The following is a 20,597-nucleotide window of genomic DNA, read 5'->3' as shown; positions in this document are numbered from 1 at the left end:
TTATGAACCAATTTCATTATTCACAATGCTGCTTGCATTAGGAAGCAAATGTAAAGAATGTGAAAATGTTTAGTGAATGATATGAGTTGGGTAAAACTTGAGTAAAAAAATTATCAAAACACCACATACCAGCTAAAGCTCAATACTGCTGCCCTTGCTGCAAGGGTAATTCAGCAGACGAAGTCAAACCTTTTTTTACTTTGAATGTGTTATTTAACCAAAACATCCCATTACTAACAATAGTTTATTTTCTCCATTATGATGTTAAAATTAAGGCATACATAAGACGGAAAATATAAAAAAAACATTTTTTTTATTTGGCTCGGATATGTTGTATGCACATTGTTCAGCTAAAAACATTATTAGGGGAAAAAAAGGGAAAAAAAACCGATTCGAAAGCGGGCATATCAGTCTCTATTGAGCACATTATAAGTCGTTCTCATTTTATACATTACCGTTATTCGTGTACGTTTCTAACATCCACATATTATTATAACCACCAAACGGCTGTCTGGTTGCATATCTATCTTCCTAAATTAAGGACCTTGGACAAGGCGGAAGCTGGGGTTCCTGGTAGTTGTAGTTCTTTGTACAATCGGAGAAGGCATTCTAGAAAATAAAGCAAACTCTAATTTCCATGAGCCTTTGCAGTCAGCAGTTCTATGTACAGTGTCAACGGCAGGGGTGGCCTTCAAGGCGTCGTGGTAACCAAGTACTGCTATCGCCTAGAAACCAGAGCTCCTATTCTCGAAAATATTACGTAAAGACACCAACCAGAAATATCATTGAGTTCTGCCCCCATGCGTCAAGTTTCTTGTCCGATGTGGTTCACAGAATTACCATTCTGAACAGGATTTTTTTTCTCCTGTTTTTGTTTTGTTTTCTTTCTTTTTTTTTTTTTTACAACGGGACTGGCCGTTATTATTCTGCGCACTGTGATGATTCACAGCTCGGAATCTTCCTGGGGTTTGCCATCGATCTGAGATGCGGATTAAACAGCGAGGACGCGCTCAGGGAGACAGTGGTTGGAAGCGGTTTAATTATTTGCCATTGCAACGAAGTTAGCAGACAATTTGCATTTGCGGGGCGTCTTCGTTGGGAGGAACACACGCAGCGGCCAGGCAGTTGTAGTTGTCAAGGCAGGCTGCGCTGTGTCATTTTGTTTCGCGTCGGAAATCCTCAACTGAAAATCGACTGTCACTAAGGGATGTACTGCGTTCAGATTTATGAATGGTAGTCCGACACTAGGATCGGCCTATTTCGTACGCGGTTACTAAATCTCAAATATTTTGCGGCTAGTTGGTATCTGGGAAGCAGCTACGCGAAAACGGTCGTAATTATGGTTGATGATGGGTCAGGGGATTAGCGTGCGGATTATATTTTTGCTGTAGCCCAGTCGACTGTCAGTCGGGCTCATTCAGGCTACCGTTTGTTTTATTGTGTATTTTAATTTTATTTTATAACGAATCCGTCAGGCTATATGGAGCTCAACGGCATTAAATATGATTTTTTAAAATACCGGGTTTTATAGGGGGACGTTTTCTTAGTTGTGTAAATATTTTCCATATCATAATGAAGGAAAAAAGTTAAATCGGAGAAGGTCTCAATGCATCTAGTTTGACCAGCAAATGCAGAAGACCGCGCTCGATGTTTATGATATCGCTGAGGATATTAAAGTGCATATTTAACTGGCATTAGGCTACCAACATGACTATTCGCTATTAGGTTATTGTAGGCGATTTCTGTGAGAAGGAAATTTGGCTATATTTCTCAGCTGACATACATTTTGAGCTATGTCAATATAAATTGGGCTACATCTATGGTGGTTAATTTCAGGAGAGATTCGTCTATCGTTGAAGTTTAAATACTTAAAAATTAGAAAATTGTATCATATCAAATATCATGGCCGACAGAACTGCTCCGCGTTGCCAACTGAGATTGGAGTGGATTTACGGTTACCGGGGTCATCAGTGCCGCAACAACCTATACTACACCGCGGGGAAAGAGGTCGTGTACTTCGTGGCTGGGGTCGGCGTGGTTTACAATACCAGAGAGCACACTCAGAAGTTCTACCTGGGACACAACGATGACATTATCAGGTAAGTCTGCCGGACTGTAGCGCTCACTCCTCGCCTGATAGCGTTTCCATGGGCGTTTCTACATGCTATAAAGATGCATTTGTATCCCCGCCGTTTTCACGTTGTTGAGTGCGAATTGAAACTTATGGTTGAGGCCATAAAGTGGGGTTAAGTTAAAATTCCGAATAGCTCACCTTTAATTTTTTTCAGCGAATGCAAACATTGGTGTCTCGCATCAACCCGGGTTTACGGAGATGAGAACGGATCAATGTATGACCCTCAAGCATTCGGCCTCTAGGAGGCAAAACGGGCAAGCAGTAAAGTACTGCAATTCAAATACCAATTGTATGAATTTAGAAGTTATACATCATAAACTTTTCTACATTTATGTATTTGACAAATTACATAATGTATAATAGTGGCACGCGGCACGGATGGTGCAGTGGGTAGCACTGCCGCCTCACAGCAAGGAGGTCCTGGGTTCAAATCCCCGTCGGCCGGGGCCTCTCTGTGTGGAGTTTGCATGTTTTCCCCGTGTTTGCGTGGGTTTCCTCCCACAGTCCAAAGACATGCAGGTTAGGCTGATTGGAGAGTCTAAATTACCCGTAGGTATGAGTGTGTGAGTGAATGGTGTGTGTGCCCTGCGATGGACTGGCGACCTGAACACACAACACCTCAAACCTCTAAGTGGATAGGCTACCGCAGCAGAAGACCAATAAGTACAAAAATAAGTCTAATAAATACCTAATAAAGTGCTCACTGAGTGTACATGCATGCTTAATAGTACATCTCATACATCATGAGGACTGAAATTGCCTATTTACAGAGGTCACCTTGTTTTATTCACAGTATAAACTATATAAACATAAATTCTATTACTGAAGAAGGCCCTCCTGCGATGTGCATTGTGTGTGTCAGCAATGAGGAGCTATTGATAAGATGCATTTGTATCCCCGCCGTTTTCACGTTGTTGAGTGCGAATTGAAACTTATGGTTGAGGCCATAAAGTGGGGTTAAGTTAAAATTCCGAATAGCTCACCTTTAATTTTTTTCAGCGAATGCAAACATTGGTGTCTCGCATCAACCCGGGTTTACGGAGATGAGAACGGATCAATGTATGACCCTCAAGCATTCGGCCTCTAGGAGGCAAAACGGGCAAGCAGTAAAGTACTGCAATTCAAATACCAATTGTATGAATTTAGAAGTTATACATCATAAACTTTTCTACATTTATGTATTTGACAAATTACATAATGTATAATAGTGGCACGCGGCACGGATGGTGCAGTGGGTAGCACTGCCGCCTCACAGCAAGGAGGTCCTGGGTTCAAATCCCCGTCGGCCGGGGCCTCTCTGTGTGGAGTTTGCATGTTTTCCCCGTGTTTGCGTGGGTTTCCTCCCACAGTCCAAAGACATGCAGGTTAGGCTGATTGGAGAGTCTAAATTACCCGTAGGTATGAGTGTGTGAGTGAATGGTGTGTGTGCCCTGCGATGGACTGGCGACCTGTCCAGGGTGCATTCCTGCCTTTCGCCCAATGTAGGATGGGATAGGCTCCAGCCCCCTGCGACACTGTTCAGGATAAGCGGGTTCAGATAATGGATGGATGAACGAATAATAGTGGCATGTGGTAACAACTAAATGTATAAAAGCATGCAGACAAGGTCAAGAGGTTCAGCTGTTTTTCAGACGAAATGTCAGAATGGGGAAGAAAGAGACGTCAGAGGAGTAGGGCCAGGCTGGTCAAAGCTGACAGGAAGGTAACTGTAAGACAAAAAACACACATTACAACAGTGGTATAAAGAAGAGCATTTCTGAACACACAACACCTCAAACCTCTAAGTGGATAGGCTACCGCAGCAGAAGACCAATAAGTACAAAAATAAGTCTAATAAATACCTAATAAAGTGCTCACTGAGTGTACATGCATGCTTAATAGTACATCTCATACATCATGAGGACTGAAATTGCCTATTTACAGAGGTCACCTTGTTTTATTCACAGTATAAACTATATAAACATAAATTCTATTACTGAAGAAGGCCCTCCTGCGATGTGCATTGTGTGTGTCAGCAATGAGGAGCTATTGATAAGCTGTTGTACTCAATCTCAATCACTGCCTTGTTCAATTAGAGATTCAAAGATGTGCCTAATACACAAGTGTTATTTTGAGTGATTTTTACTGACTAGGGAAAAGGGTCTTGTCTTTGAGGGGAGAAAAGTTATGATTATGATGATATTGCAGAACAGGAGCATTAATGTCCTGCTTAGAACGGAAAACTGGATATCCGGATCTTGGAAGTAAAGATGTCTTTGTGCTGACAACAGCTGAAAACCGCGCCTCGTTCATCGCCCATGAAATCACAGTCAAGTCCAAACAAAAGAATCTCCTCTTGTTCAGCTGCAACACTTCGTCACGATTCCCATTCTTGTCTGCTCACAACTCAAATATGTTCTGGTCTTTGGTTATGTCTTTATTTAGTTCCAGGGTATCCACGTCGAAATATGTACACGGCGAAATGCATTTTGTGTACCTTGCCGTTTATTTCCATTCATACTTCACAGTAAAATGATCAGTGTTATCTCTGATATCCGGCATGTTCCTCTGATCAAGTGCGCCTGATACCACACGGAGCCATTTAAACTCTGATTTCATGCATTCGCAATAACATTTAACAATAACATTTACAGTGGCGCTGTCAATCATGAGCATACGCATGCACGGTTCCCATAGCAACCATCAACCATGGCCCTGGGTCAGCTGCCCGTCCGGTCAGTCTTTGTGTTCCTCTTGGCAGAGCACTCTGTTGGAAGCTCTTCACCATGGCGCTCTGAATGCAAGCCAGCCTGCCGCCGGTGGCCGGGGTGACCCCATCACAAACGCAAACACAAACACAACCTCTGTGTTTGTTCAGCAACACACGCACACAGCCTCCGTGTTTGAGTCGGCTTTCACCATAGCGATTCCCAGCACAATTGCGAGACACACTCCTATGAGGACAGTAAATAGCCAGTGTACATTTAGAAAGCCATTACTGACAGCCACTGTGTAATTACGCTCGCCTGCATGGTAAACGGCCGACTAATTAAACCGGTTACATTTCATAAAGCATTTTGGCAGGTTGAGCAATGGACTGTCTGCCATGCAGAGAGCCGGGGAAGGGTTCCGCGTTCTGGGTTCCGTGTTCCGTGCAGGCCGGAGTTCTCCACACGAAAGGCAGGGGTGTGGCAGTTCAGTGTAATTACTCTGCCTGTTCAGGCTGCGGCGGTCTAGATTGAGGATGGCAACTGTTAGTCAAATTCAAACAGTGTATCATCAGGTGTGTGTGTGTCTGTGTGTGTGTGTGTGTGCGTGTGAACTTCAATTGTCACCTCTGAAGGAGCTTAATGTCTGTTTTTATTTTAATCGGGTGGCAGTGTTTTATTGATCTTAATGTAAGTAACTTTTGTGTTGTTTGTTTGAAGGAATTCTTTTTGAGCAGCGGTAGTTAATTGGTGTTTGTTTAGACTGTTTTTGTGGAGTGATAAGTGGCATGGCGTATTCAGCTGCTGTTAGGCTTTTTCAGCTGAGGCGTTAGTTAATGAGTAATTAAGAGCAGGAATTTAAACAGATAGCGGCACCAAAGAAACTCACTCTACAAAGACTCAGCTGTCTGAAGTCTCAGTTGGGCTAATACAAAGAGTCTCGCTATGCGAGTGCATTGGGAAGTTCAGTGAGGCTATTGATGCACTGTTACAGCAGGGCTTCCCAACCCTGCTCCTGGAGGTCTACCATCCTGTAGGTCTTCACTCCAACCCTAACAAAGCACACCTCATTCAACAGCTAGAGCAGGGCTGCCCAACCCTGTTCCTGGAGATCTACCATCCTGTAGGTTTTCACTCCAACCCTAACAAAGCACACCTCATTCAACACTTCGAGCAGGACTGCCCAACCCTGTTCCTGGAGATCTACTATCCTGTAGGTTTTCACTCCAAATTTGATCTAATTTTGTACACCTGACTCTGCCAATTAGCAACTCAAGGAGATTTCTAGCTGTTGAATGACGTGTGCTTTGTTAGGCTTGGAGTGAAAACCTACACGTCAATAAGATCAACAGAGCTGTTGGGCCCTTGAGCAAGGCCCTTAACCCCACATTGCTCCAGGGGAGGATTGCCCCCTGATAAGTCTAATCAACTGCAAGTCGCTTTTGATATAAGTAGCAGGTAAACAACATGTAATGTAATCCCTCTCTCTTCTACACGCTCCTACTGCCCCCGTGACATCCACCACAGTCCCCCCTCTCCCCCTCTCCCTCTCCCTCTCTCCACCAGTCTCCCCTCTCCCTCTCTCCCCTCTCCACCAGTCTCCCCTCTCCCTCTCTCCCCTCTCCACCAGTCTCCCCTCTCTCCCTCCCCCCCCTCCACCAGTCTCCCCTCTCCCTCTCTCCCCCTCTCCACCAGTCTCCTCTCTCCCCCTCTCCACCAGTCTCCTCTCCCCCTCTCCACCACAGTCTCCCCCCTCCCTCTCTCCCTCTCCACCAGTCTCCCCTCTCCCTCTCCCCCTCTCTCCCTCCCTCTCCCCCTCTCCACCAGTTTCCCCTCTCCCCCTCTCCACCAGTCTCCCTCTCGCTCTCTCCACCAGTCTCCCTCTCTCCCCCCCTCCCTCTCCCTCTCCACCAGTCTCTCTCCCCCTCTCCACCAGTCTCCCCTCTCCACCACAGTCTCCCCTCTCCACCACAGTCTCCCCCTCTCCTCTGCAGTCCCTACCTCCTGCCTATCTCCTGAATCTTCCCCCAGCTATCGCCTGAATCTGCTGGTCCACACTCCTCTCTCTTCAACACCCGATTCGCCTGACTCCCCCCTGGTCGCCAGCTCTGCAAGGTTGTCCTTTCCTAGCCCACAACCATCTGGCACCCCCCACACTCACACGACCTCATTATGGAGAACAGAGGGGAAAAATGGAAAATTGTATGTTTAAAAAAAAAAAAAAAAAAAAAAAAAAAAAAAAAACGTGATCGGTGAACGTCAATCAAAGGCAGTTTTAACCTGCAGGGAATGCCCTGAGACTGCGGAGGAGCACAAACGCTTAAATGTATTACAGTTATTCAATTCAAACTTTGAACCCTCCCACAAATTACGGGTATGTTTTTCCATCAGGGGGCATTTCCAGTATAAACTCATGTCATAAATGTGATTTCTTGGAAAGGAACAGACTTTGAAATGCACTACTCCGGCAGTACGTTTCTTGGCAGAAGCATCGAGTCTCATCATTTACAGGCTCAGGTTGCGGGGTCAGTTCTGTTTCAATTTGCGTAATGAATGGGAATTGAATGAATTAATTGGAAAAGTCTCAAATCCGTTACCTGACCTGACTGAAATGCGACTGAAGCCCAGCGGGGGGGGGGGGGGGGGGGGCGAGGGGCCACAGCGCGGTGCTGACAGCAGGGCGTTTGGGCGTTCTGTCACACGCCCTTGGTGACAGAGTCGCTCTGGTGTTTCTGGGCTGTGTGTGTTTGTGTGTGTGGCAGTGTGTGTGTGTGTGTGTGGCTGTGTGTGTGTGTGTGTGTGGGGCTGTGTGTGTGTTTGTGTGTGTGTGTGTGTGTGTGTGTGTGTGTGGGGCTGTGTGTGTCTGTGTGTGTGTGTGTGTGTGTGTGTGTGTGTGTGTGGCTGTGTGTGTGTGTGTGTGTGTGGCTGTGTGTGTGTGTGTGTGTGTGGCTGTGTGTAGCTATGTGTGGCTATGTGTGGTTGTGTGTGTGGCTGTGTGTGTAGCTGTGTGTGTGTGTGTGGCTGTGTGTGGCAGTGTGTGGGTGTATGTGTGAGTGTGTGTGTGTGTGTGTGTGTGTGTGGCTGTGTGTGTGTGTTTGTGTGGCTGTGTGTGGCAGTGTGTGTGTGTGTGTGTATGTGTGTGGCTGTGTGTGTGGCTGTGTATAGCTGTGTGTGGCTGGCTCTCAGTCTCAGAAGACCAGCGTTGGTCTCTTTGACAAAACCTCACAGTGAAGGTCACACATTAAAAGAAAAAGAAATGGAAAAATCAAGGCTATTTGCTGACATTTGTACACAAACCTATTAGACGTGATTATGTGTGTCTATCCAGGCAGCATAGCTCAATTCATTCCTCCTCTCGTGAAGTGTGCTATAAAAACTCACATTTCTGCCAATTTATTTCCCTTTTCCTCAGGCCCATTCTCGCGTGGGCATTTTTATCGTGGCTGTCCTGTAGACAGATGATTTCCATGTATAATGTGTGAGAAGGGCCGTCTCGCCGGGCCCAGCGCCGATTAATAATCAGCTCGGGTCTCTACGGTCGGCGAGACAGAGATGAAATTTAAGGCCAATTACGGAGCGTGATTAAGTGGGCTGGCTTGGGGGGGAGGGGGGTTTCACAGGGATTACCTCAGGAGAGAAAGCCGAATAAACTTCACTCCTTAGAAGTAGCTTCCCCCACGTTCCCTCTCTCGTGGGATCGAGCCCTGCGTGCTAACGAGCGCTGAACTGCTCATCGATGAAGACCCCGTCACCTTCCTCCTCCGGACAGTTAATTACGCGCCCAGCTCCCGCGTTCGCGGCAGGTAACCACGGAGACGCGCTCCGCGGATCAGACTGCGGGGGGCTGCTGGGGGATTAGGGCGCGGCCCAGGCCTCCGCTCCAGCGCCCGGCCCTGCTCCCTTATCGCTCATTCCTGTAATGTGCGCTTCATTTCCTGGAGGTTTTATGGTGTGCTTTCATAGGGAAACGGCTGGTCGCCTGGTGAGGATGTCACGGGGAGATGGGTGCTCGTTAGGCCTTAAAGTGTGGCGGTTAGCTCAGGGCAGGGCTGACAGGTCTGCGGTTTTCTACCCCAGGTATAAAATGACTGCCTGCGTTGGACTGTTAGCCAGGCAGCACGGTGAAGAGGAGCAGGTATGTGTGATACCTCATGGCAGCGTTGTGCTGTTACTCACTCCCTCCCCCCCGGTCTGTGTTCAGCACCAGCCTGTCTGTACACAGCTGCAGTAATGGCCTGTTGCCCCACAGCTGTAATGGTATTTCACACAGGGGGGTGGGCAGACAGACCCTTCAGCAGCACCGTATAAGAGAGGGAGGGGGGGGCCTATTTTTCCCGATGTGGCGACATTTGCGACACACACCTATCCCTCGGGTGCCTGTTCATGATTACCCATAATTCATAAGCAATTTCAGAAGAAAAAAAAGGACAGCCTCAGGAATGAAGTGACCCTGGTCTGAAAGATGTGCACAAAGATGTGTCAAAATAAGAGCATCTGACCGCGTGGAGTGAACATGATTAATGGATGAACACGCCATCGCTCCTGAATCTCAATGCGCTCCGGTCCTCACCCGGCGCCCAGGGCTGATGTGCACAGAGCCAGACTCTTCAGCCGAGACAGACTGAGAGAGGGACTGAGAGAGAGAGACAGAGAGGGACTGAGAGAGAAGAGATCGATTGACGATCGGGAGCTGAAGGATTGATTTTAAAAATAGATTCCAGACGGTCCTTTCCCTTTTAAGGACCGATAAAGACAGTCGTGATCACGCTTGTTCACACTCTGCACAGGCCTTGGACTTCAGGGTCAGCGCCGTGAACAAGTATTTGTCCCCCTTCCCCACTTCCTCTACTATTGCATGTTAGTCACACTGAATGGTTTCGGCTCTTTGGACAAACTGTAATATCAGACAAAGGGGAACCAGAGTAAACACAAAACACATTTTACATAAATTATCATTTCATTTATTTACTTCAAAGTAATCAAACACCTGTATCACCATTAATGTCAAAATTAATGTGACAAATGTGCAATAAGAGGAAATAAGGAAGGGGGCAAATACTTTCATTAGTCCAGAAGCCAAATCAGCAAATCAGTCTTTGGGCCTGGGACAGATCCAAATGGGGTCAGAATCACCAGGAAAGTTCTGTCAGGGTGTTTATTGAACGGGTGGAAGCACACACAGAAATATATATTTATAAAAATAAAAACACAACGTACAGTATAGTTTAAAAAAATGATATTACAGACCAAACCTGCACAACACCCAGTGTTCCAGCATAGCCTCTCAAATAAAGAAATAAATCATTTCCTTATTTGCTGAACTACATATTCTTATCTCCACACGCTGGACTCCGGTTCTGAGTGTGCTAAATGTCATATACCGTGATATGCCTGTGTCCGTTTATTATACTGCCATAAGATCTTTGATAAGGTGCTTGGGTTTTTTTGGTAAACATTTGGCACTACGTGAGGACAATATGCTTTGATTCATTGAGTGTCATAGCGACATTCGATTGGGCTAATGGGATGGCAATTGCCTGTTCCGGGGGGGGGGGATTATGAGCGTGTTTATGTGAAATGATGAGATACACTTCCCAGCCCAGGGTGAAGCTGAAATCCCAGGGTCCCACACATCGCACGAAATGCAACATGCTACAAGAGGAGCTATATTTTATTCTTTTTAAATAAAAGTTCAAAGTAAAAAGGTGGAATGGTTTACAAAGTAACACAAGGGAAGAAATGCCAGATAAATAAGATATGAGATAAAAAATTAAAATAGAAAACTCTCAAACTTCAAACAGCAGTGAGAAACCCCGGCTACAGAGGGGCCCATTCCCCGCTGGCCAGGCTGGGCTCAGGAGACCACCCAGTCTACGCCCTTTCTGCAGTTATTGTGAAGTCTCATCCCTGGAGTAGGTACCTCTTTATGCTGACGTAGCAGGGCCAGGCTCCAGGGCTAACGCTGCCCTCCCCGTCACTCCAGACCGCTCTCCCCAGAGGAAGCACCACGCAGGGGCCACGGCCCCACAGCCTGGGCCTTCAACAGCTGCTCTGCATGTGGGTCCCCCGCTGGTCCTATGAGCAGAGGCAGTCCAAGGCACTTATAGTGGGTTCAGCTCAGATAGCTGGTTCAGCTCAGATAGCGTGTTCAGCTCAGATAGCGTGTTCAGCTCAGATAGCTGGTTCAGCTCAGATAGCGTGTTCAGCTCAGATAGCGTGTTCAGCTCAGATAGCTGGTTCAGCTCAGATAGCGTGTTCAGCTCAGATAGCGTGTTCAGCTCAGATAGCTGGTTCAGCTCAGATAGCGGGTTCAGCTCAGATAGCGTGTTCAGCTCAGATAGCGTGTTCAGCTCAGATAGCGTGTTCAGCTCAGATAGTGTGTTCAGCTCAGATAGCGTGTTTCAGCTCAGATAGCGTGTTTCAGCTCAGATAGCGTGTTCAGCTCAGATAGCTGGTTCAGCTCAGATAGCGGGTTCAGCTCAGATAGCGGGTTCAGCTCAGATAGCGTGTTCAGCTCAGGTAGCGTGTTCAGCTCAGATAGTGTGTTCAGCTCAGATAGCGTGTTTCAGCTCAGATAGCGTGTTCAGCTCAGGTAGCGTGTTCAGCTCAGATAGCGGGTTCAGCTCAGATAGCGTGTTCAGCTCAGATAGCGGGTTCAGCTCGGCCAACCACACGTGATGTGTTCATACCTCTCCGCTGGTAGTTTACCTTTTATGTATTTTATCAGATCTATCTCTAGCTATGTTACTAAACGGGCTAGTTTGCGAATCCTTCGCTATAAACTGCTGCAATGCGGGACTGCTACTGAGCCTTGGGCCACGGGTTCAGCTCAGCCAATCACAGATGTGCGCCTACCTCTTTTTTTCTTTTTCCATGAAGCTTAATCAGTAGCAGCGTCACCCAGCTCGATGGTTTGCTGTCGCTATTCGCTGTTTTCCAGTCAGGGAAGGAACCTGCCTTCAGCACTTTGGCACATCACAGCTGCCCCATTGTCCTGGCGTGGGGAGGGAACGGGGAGGATATTCTAAATGCATATTGACTGATACTCCACTCTCATCTGTACAATTAACAAATTGGACTTTTATGTACAGATTTTGCCGATACTCTTGTTTTTTAAAAAACAGCAAAGCAGAGCTTGTCTGCCAAAATTTTTTTGCCACTTAATGTTTTTGAGAGAGGCAGAGGTACCATTCAATTCTAAAAGCAGCGGGAAAATAAAAGGTTGTGAAAGATGAGTGTGCTTATTTGTGCCTCCAGTGCTGAATCTCCACTTACAGTCCCGCTAATGGACAAGCCTACGAGCACTCTGAGCGAGAGAGAAAACCTCTCCACCGAAATTACACTTTTCTGCTGCATCATTTCTCATTTGCTGCTAAAAAAAAAGTAGAGGTCACACTTTGCAATTTGGTTCATGAATCGGCATTAACTAATGCAGTCGCGAACAATTAAATGGATGTACAAATACACGAATGAAACATGAAAGTAACTTTTCATTTGTTAATGTATTAGATAACTCCTAACGAATGTGTTAGTACATTAGTTAATTATCAACACAAATACATTCAATAGTTTTGTCTTCCAATATAAAGCATTAACTTATGTACTTGAATAAAATACAAACACATAATCAGATTAACTTCAGCAGTGAGTTAGTTATTCACTAGTTAATGCTAATTCATGTGACCTTAAGTGTTACAGAAGTAGAAGTATTGTAGGGAAGGTTTGTTGTGATGAATAATTGTTGTTTGATGAGCTACTGTATGTATGTTTATATGTATTTGAGCTGCAGTGCTGGTTATAGACGTGTTACTGCAACACACACGTCCCCAGTGCTCTCCGGCAGGAACACTAAAGTCCCTCTGGGTAGCAGTGATAATAATTTAGCAGTAATGCAATAATAAGAAGAGTTGTTTTTTTCTTGCAATAAAAGGGATACAGCTCGGGCTAAAAGCACTGTCTGTTCTCCTAGAATAACTGGCCACGGTGTCTCCCGGAAAAGGGCCATACAGCACGTCTGTATCTGAAGTGTAATTAAAAAATGGAGAATGTAATGAATTATCTCACAGGACTGCATTTGAAAATATATGCTGCCGTTTCTGAAAGCGGTAATAAAAATATGAGCAAAAAACATGGAAATGAAGAGCTCAGTTGTGTCAGTGCGTCTGTAAGGGTTGAGTGTGTTGACATACTCGACTGAAAGTCATTAGTGTTTTTGTGTTGTTACACCTTAGAGGGTTAAGCAATATCACAGGACAAGGAGTAATACTGTAATACTGTGTATGAGCACAGCTGTGGTTCTGTCGTAGGTAATCACAAACGTGTGATTAGGATCTGAACAAAGCGTAAACAAACCGGAGTGGTATGGTACAGCAGAAAGTTCCAGAGCTGTCGCACTGTATATCAGCACTCAGGAATCCCTCTTGTCCAAACAATTCACTCGACTGAGACCTGCTCTATTAGTCACAATATATGGGCAGATGGTTGCCACTGTCAGATATTGCAACATGTCTTTTTTAAAAATGGTTTGCTGTGAAATACATTATATTACATTCATGAATATATATTGGAGCTGTATACTCCATTCCCCCATGGGTGAATAACGTTGTTATTTCACTGATAAAATAAAGATGTGAATATGAATACTCCATAAATAAAGATGGGGAGGGGGGGGAGGCTGTGATCTGGGCTCATGAACTGGAACCCCAGGCAGGTGAATGTTAATGAGAGCCTTTCCACTTCAGGAGGTCTTCCAAGTTCTTAGTTCTTTCATTCCTTTTGATGTCCCCCCCCCACCCCCACCCCCACCCCCACCCCCACCCCCACCAGCTCAGTGCACGCGGGCTCTGAGAAACCAGCGCTTTCTGCGTCGTCTTTACGAAGCGTTCATATGCACCATCATGGGGCGACATGGCTCAGGCAGTAAGAGCAGTCGTCTGGCAGTCGGAGGGTAGCTGGTTCGATTCCCCGCCTGTGGCTGTGTCGAAGTGTCCCTGCAGTTGAAATTGTACTTACCTCTAGGGTCTTTCAGCGAACTTATCCCTGGTTATGGGTATGCACTTTGTTGTACGTCGCTCTGGATAAGAGCGTCTGCCAAATGCCAATAATGTAATGTAATGTAATGTAATGTAATGTCCCTGAGCAAGACACCTAACCCCCAAATGCTCCTGACGAGCTGGTCGGTGCCTTGCACGGCAGCCAATCGCCGTTGGTGTGTGAGTGTGTGTATGAATGGGTGAATGAGAAGTATCAATTGTACAGCGCTGGATAAAGGCGCTATATAAATGCCAACCATTTACCATTTACCATCAAATGCACATTTGAGCAAATGCACAATTAGTGCTTCTGCTTTTATGCCACACATTTTCATCTTGGCATTTTATATTTTTACAGTATTGTGCCAATATTACTTTAAAATCCATTTCATTTTTGCCATTTGCCATTTCATGACTGTGCGTTTTTTATTCTTTGAACTATATGTGAAGAAAGCCACTTAACATAAGAGTGATATCTCTCTCATCACTGAATCCAAGGCACTCTGTAATATAAGACAAACGTAAGCCTTTATTTCACTATAGCAAAATGGTTAAAACAACAATTTTGTCAAATTAACAGTGCTGAACCTCTCTGAACTTTAACTTCTGTCATCATTGAACAATAGGTTTGCGGCTATGGCATCGGTGACTGGTTTTAACTGTGTTCAGATTTGGAGCCATCTGTCACACAAGGACATTTTTTTATTTGAAACTGAAATGGCCAAACAGGACCATGTCATGTCATTATGTACAGAAACCAGAGGGCCACAGCACTTTAGTCTAAAAATACAAGGAGATAACATATTGCCTATTGATGGTTCTGCCCCCTCCCCTTTTGTTTAACTGGTGTATTATCTCACCCAAGGGAGCATGGGAAATGTAGTTTTAGAAAATGCATACAGGAGGATGTTCATCAGCTGATGTTGGTGGAAGTGTGGAAGTGTTTGAATTGAAATGTGACAGATTCCTGCCCTTGCATGTGTAATCAGCGTTAACGGCGGGATGTAAGGGGACATTAATCGCTCTCTAGAGGATCTATTAGTGGATCTATTAGTGGGCTACTGGGGCAGTGCCCTGAAGGGGCTGTGATTGGACAGACCAGCAGACTGTCAATGAGACTGTGACCTTTTAGAATTGGCTGCTGTGCTTCGCTGAGTCTAATTATTGTGGGTGTGTGTGTGTGTGAGAGATATAGTTGGGGGTGTCTCGTGGATCACATCTGTGTGTGTGTGTGTGTGTGTGAGAGAGTGAGAGAGAGAGTGTGTGTGAGTGGGTGTGTGTGAGCATGTGTGAGATAGTTGGGGTTGTCTCGTGGATCATATTGAGAGGGTTTTTTGTGTCTCGTGGATCATATTGAGAGGGTTTTTTGTGTGGCGGATCATATTGAGAGGGTTTTTTGTGTCATGGATCATATTGAGAGGGTTTTTTGTGTGTGGTGGATCATATTGAGAGGGTTTTTTGTGTCGTAGATCATATTGAGAGGGTTTTTTTGTGTGGTGGATCATATTGAGAGGGTTTTTTGTGTCGTGGATCATATTGAGAGGGTTTTTTGTGTCGTAGATCATATTGAGAGGGTTTTTTGTGTGGTGGATCATATTGAGAGGGTTTTTTGTGTGGTGGATCATATTGAGAGGGTTTTTTGTGTGGTGGATCATATTGAGAGGGTTTTTTGTGTGGTGGATCATATTGAGAGGGTTTTTTGTGTGGTGGATCATATTGAGATACAGAATGTGCTGAACTCAAGGCTCAACACGCTCCACATGCTCGGGATGCAGAGGGAATACTCAACACAGCATGGGATCACTTCCCAAGTGTAATGTTTAAACACGGAGACTTGTTTCTTTGAGACAAATCGAGCAGTCTTATTGATTCATGCATTAGTGTGGAGGGGGTTAGATTAGTGTGGAGGGGGTTCTTCTGTCGAGTGGAGTTGTGTTTAAAACGCAGTTCATGCCTTCTGTTATTATTCTGTGCTGTGGGCTCAGTGGTGTGGTGTGGGCTCAGTGCTGTGGGCTCAGTGGTGTGCTGTGGGCTCAGTGCTGTGGGCTCAGTGGTGTGGGCTCAGTGCTGTGGGCTCAGTGGTGTGGGCTCAGTGCTGTGGGCTCAGTGCTGTGGGCTCAGTGGTGTGCTGTGGGCTCTGTGGTGTGGGCTCAGTGGTGTGGGCTCAGTGCTGTGGGCTCAGTGGTGTGGGCTCAGTGGTGTGGGCTCAGTGCTGTGGGCTCAGTGCTGTGGGCTCAGTGCTGTGGTGTGGTGTGGGCTCAGTGCTGTGGGCTCAGTGGTGTGGTGTGGGCTCAGTGCTGTGGGCTCAGTGGTGTGCTGTGGGCTCAGTGCTGTGGGCTCAGTGCTGTGGGCTCTGTGGTGTGGGCTCAGTGCTGTGGGCTCAGTGCTGTGGTGTGGTGTGGGCTCAGTGCTGTGGGCTCAGTGCTGTGGGCTCAGTGGTGTGGGCTCAGTGCTGTGGGCTCAGTGCTGTGGGCTCAGTGGTGTGGGCTCAGTGCTGTGGGCTCAGTGCTGTGGGCTCAGTGGTGTGGGCTCAGTGCTGTGGGCTCAGTGCTGTGGGCTCAGTGGTGTGCTGTGGGCTCTGTGGTGTGGGCTCAGTGGTGTGGGCTCAGTGCTGTGGGCTCAGTGCTGTGGGCTCAGTGCTGTGGTGTGGTGTGGGCTCAGTGCTGTGGGCTCAGTGGTGTGGTGTGGGCTCAGTGCTGTGGGCTCAGTGGTGTGCTGTGGGCTCAGTGCTGTGGGCTCAGTGCTGTGGGCTCAGTGCTGTGGGCTCTGTGGTGTGGGCTCAGTGCTGTGGGCTCAGTGCTGTGGGCTCAGTGGTGTGGGCTCAGTGCTGTGGGCTCAGTGCTGTGGGCTCAGTGGTGTGGGCTCAGTGGTGTGCTGTGGGCTCAGTGGTGTGCTGTGGGCTCAGTGCTGTGGGCTCTGTGGTGTGGTGTGGGCTCAGTGCTGTGGGCTCAGTGCTGTGGTGTGGGCTCAGTGGTGTGGGCTCAGTGCTGTGGTGTGGGCTCAGTGGTGTGGGCTCAGTGCTGTGCTGTGGGCTCAGTGCTGTGGGCTCAGTGCTGTGGGCTCAGTGGTGTGGGCTCAGTGGTGTGGGCTCAGTGCTGTGGGCTCAGTGCTGTGGGCTCAGTGGTGTGCTGTGGGCTCAGTGCTGTGGGCTCTGTGGTGTGGTGTGGGCTCAGTGCTGTGGGCTCAGTGGTGTGGTGTGGGCTCAGTGCTGTGGGCTCAGTGGTGTGGGCTCAGTGCTGTGGTGTGGGCTCAGTGGTGTGGTGTGGGCTCAGTGCTGTGGGCTCAGTGGTGTGGGCTCAGTGCTGTAGGCTCAGTGCTGTGGTGTGGGCTCAGTGCTGTGGGCTCAGTGGTGTGGGCTCAGTGCTGTGGTGTGGGCTCAGTGGTGTGGTGTGGGCTCAGTGCTGTGGGCTCAGTGGTGTGGGCTCAGTGCTGTAGGCTCAGTGCTGTGGTGTGGGCTCAGTGGTGTGGTGTGGGCTCAGTGGTGTGGGCTCAGTGCTGTGGGCTCAGTGCTGTAGGCTCAGTGCTGTGGTGTGGGCTCAGTGGTGTGGGCTCAGTGGTGTGGGCTCAGTGCTGTAGGCTCAGTGCTGTGGTGTGGGCTCAGTGGTGTGGTGTGGGCTCAGTGCTGTGGGCTCAGTGGTGTGGGCTCAGTGGTGTGGGCTCAGTGCTGTAGGCTCAGTGCTGTGGTGTGGGCTCAGTGGTGTGGTGTGGGCTCAGTGCTGTGGGCTCAGTGGTGTGGGCTCAGTGCTGTAGGCTCAGTGCTGTGGTGTGGGCTCAGTGGTGTGGGCTCAGTGGTGTGGGCTCAGTGCTGTAGGCTCAGTGCTGTGGTGTGGGCTCAGTGGTGTGGGCTCAGTGCTGTGGGCTCAGTGGTGTGGGCTCAGTGCTGTGGTGTGGGCTCAGTGGTGTGGGCTCAGTGCTGTAGGCTCAGTGCTGTGGGCTCAGTGGTGTGGTGTGGGCTCAGTGGTGTGGTGTGGGCTCAGTGCTGTGGGCTCAGTGGTGTGGGCTCAGTGCTGTAGGCTCAGTGCTGTGGTGTGGGCTCAGTGGTGTGGGCTCAGTGCTGTAGGCTCAGTGCTGTGCTGTGGGCTCAGTGGTGTGGTGTGGGCTCAGTGCTGTGGGCTCAGTGCTGTGGTGTGGGCTCAGTGCTGTGGGCTCAGTGCTGTGGGCTCAGTGCTGTGGGCTCAGTGAATCCGCCCCAGAGCATCAAGCATCGCAAGCCTCCCCCAAAATGTGCTCAGCCGCTGACATCATCGCCAGGGAGAGGTTTGCAGGGGAAAGCCTGTTTGCTCAATGTTACAGAAACGTTTGCTCAGTGTTACAGAAACGTTTGCTCAGTGTTACAGAACCATTACATACAGCACATTATACAGAAATAATTGCTAGTTTAAATCCTCGGTAATGCATGCCTTTAACATGAAAAGCACTGGAGGGAGAGGGAGAGGGAGAGGGAGAGAGAGAGAGAGCAAAACCCAAGGCAATCGGTCTGCTGTCATGGAAAGACATACTTTTCAAAGCAGTTTAGATTATAAAAATAGCTATATTCCACAGTGCCAATTATGTGTATATTTGCTCAGGCATCATCATGATTATATATTTTTCAAGAATATCTAGTTCCATAAGCAGTGCCATGCAAACTCAATGTCAGATAAGGCACAATCCTGGCATGATTTACATTTTGTATAGAGAGAAATATTACCCCATTGGAGAGGAGGCTCCAGTCTTAGTATGGTCCAGGGAAGGCCTCTAAGAGTAATTGTAAAATTATGTGATTACATGTTACAAATATGTTACATTATCTCTTGTAATATGGCAATAAAAATGGTTCTTTAAGACTTTTGCCTAGCGTAAATGTTTCTTACAGATCCACAACAAAGAGAGAGCGAAATGTGCAAGTCAATTTTGAATATCCTAAAAACACTATGAGCATGTTTGAACTGATTTCCACTCACAAATCCTCCTCAAGGATCTTCTTAGAGAGAGAGAGGGAGAGAAAGAGAGAGGGAGATGGAGAGAGGGGGGGGAGAGAGAGGGAGAGAGAAAACAATTTGAATGTAATTATGAATGTGTATGTATGTTTGCCCTTATCCGTATATATGTGTGTACGTATATGTATGTACATGTATGTGTGTATGTGTATACATATTATGTGTACTACACAGTCTATTATATAATCTACACTATTACCATGTTATTATTCATTGTTGTTCATTGTTTCACATGTTCCTTGCCATGCTTTGGCAATACAAATGTAAATTTAGTCATGCCAATAAACCATTTTAAATTGAAAGCTGAATTGAGAGGGAGAGGGAGAGAGAGAGGGAGAGAGAGAGAGGGAGAGGGAGAGGTAGAGGGAGAGGGAGAGAGAGAGGGCTTTCGAGACACTTTGATTACGTCATGGGAAGTGGTTTGTAATCTTCTGAGACCGCAATGGGGGCTAGCAGTTAGCGCAGCAGGACTCCATGTGTACTGATGAGGATGCCAAATCCCCTCCCCCGCCCCCTCCAACAACTCAACCATCGCCCACTCGCAGGCAGTGCCAATATCAGTGCGCAATATAGGTGTGTGTATAGTACATGCATATATTTAAATCGAATAGATAATGATCATTCATTTATTTTCTAAAAATGCGTGCGTGTGTTTAGTCTAAACCTCACTCCTCTTCAGCCTTTAGGAACAGCAGCAGAGTTTAGAGTGCAGAGTTTAGAGTGCAGAGTTTAGAGTGCAGAGTTTAGAGTGCAGAGTTTAGAGTGTAGAGTTTAGAGTGCAGAGTTTAGAGTGCAGAGTTTAGAGTGCAGAGTTTAGAGTGCAGAGTTTAGAGTGTAGAGTTTAGAGTGCAGAGTTTAGAGTGTAGAGTTTTTCAGTGATGAGGCCCTCGGTGTTGACTGTGGCGAGGCCCTGAATTGCAGGGCTACGTTCTCATGCTGGTCTAAACAGGAACAGCCTGCTGCACTTACCGCAGTTCCTGCGCCGTGTAATTACGCTGATTGAACAGGAGACTGAGGGTCATTCGCCGAGGCACAGCCGGGGGCCTGGCCAATGAGGACGCACAGTGATTGTGTGCCACTTCATGTGACCAATCAAAGAGAGTTCTGTTTTATGGGGACTCCAGTAAAACACACAGGACAAAAAAAACAAAAAAACAAGCTGAGGTGGAGAGGGAGAACTGCTTATTCAACTATTCAGATGTGCTAATGGTGAATATATATATTTTTTCCCTGCCTGCCCAGGGACTGGCTAATGTGTAAATGCGCTCAATAGCAGCTCTGCTACTATGGGTTTGTGTGGCTCCCCTTCAAATCTTACCACTCAGGCCTTAGGCGTGTGGACTCCTTCGCCAATCAATGTCTTTAATTAACTTGAATTAAACACGGGAACACGGTAAGACACCACAGAAACGACAGCACAAAAACCCGTAGGCCTCCAGGACTAAAGCTCGAGACGTCCGCATGAAGGAACCAGCGTCTCTCTGGCTGTTCACCCTCGTGTGCGAGGCCGGAGAGGTAGAGGGTAAATAAAGGGTTGCCAGTCTGGGCTTTAATGGCCTGCTTAGGCCCTGCGATCTCCGCTGGAGCCGCGTCTCCGAGCCCACAGCCCTGCATTATTCATCAGGTCATATAAAACCTGCACAGATAATCGTGCTCATTTGTAACACTATCTCCTGTAATTAAACATTCTGCTCAACTGCAGCACACCTCAAGGGCAAATGTCCGTTAATCCCTCTCCCACTCGCCCACACGTTTATCTGATGAA

General features: G+C 47.2%; 1 protein-coding gene across 3 annotated transcripts in view; it reads left to right on the top strand.

Moving 5' to 3' along the window:
- The first annotated feature begins 1,902 nt into the window (after positions 1-1,902).
- The window catches only part of LOC133118236 (echinoderm microtubule-associated protein-like 6), a 129,602-nt gene continuing 110,907 nt past the window's right edge, over positions 1,903-20,597 (top strand). For all 3 annotated transcript variants that reach the window (XM_061228064.1, XM_061228063.1, XM_061228065.1), the window contains exon 1: positions 1,903-2,099. In XM_061228064.1, coding sequence (XP_061084048.1) covers positions 1,903-2,099 — 197 coding nt within the window. The remainder of the gene's footprint in view (positions 2,100-20,597) is intronic.

Source organism: Conger conger, chromosome 18, assembly GCF_963514075.1.
Source record: "Conger conger chromosome 18, fConCon1.1, whole genome shotgun sequence".
In the NCBI taxonomy this organism is placed as follows: domain Eukaryota; kingdom Metazoa; phylum Chordata; class Actinopteri; order Anguilliformes; family Congridae; genus Conger; species Conger conger.
This window is presented reverse-complemented; position numbering and strand designations above follow the sequence as displayed.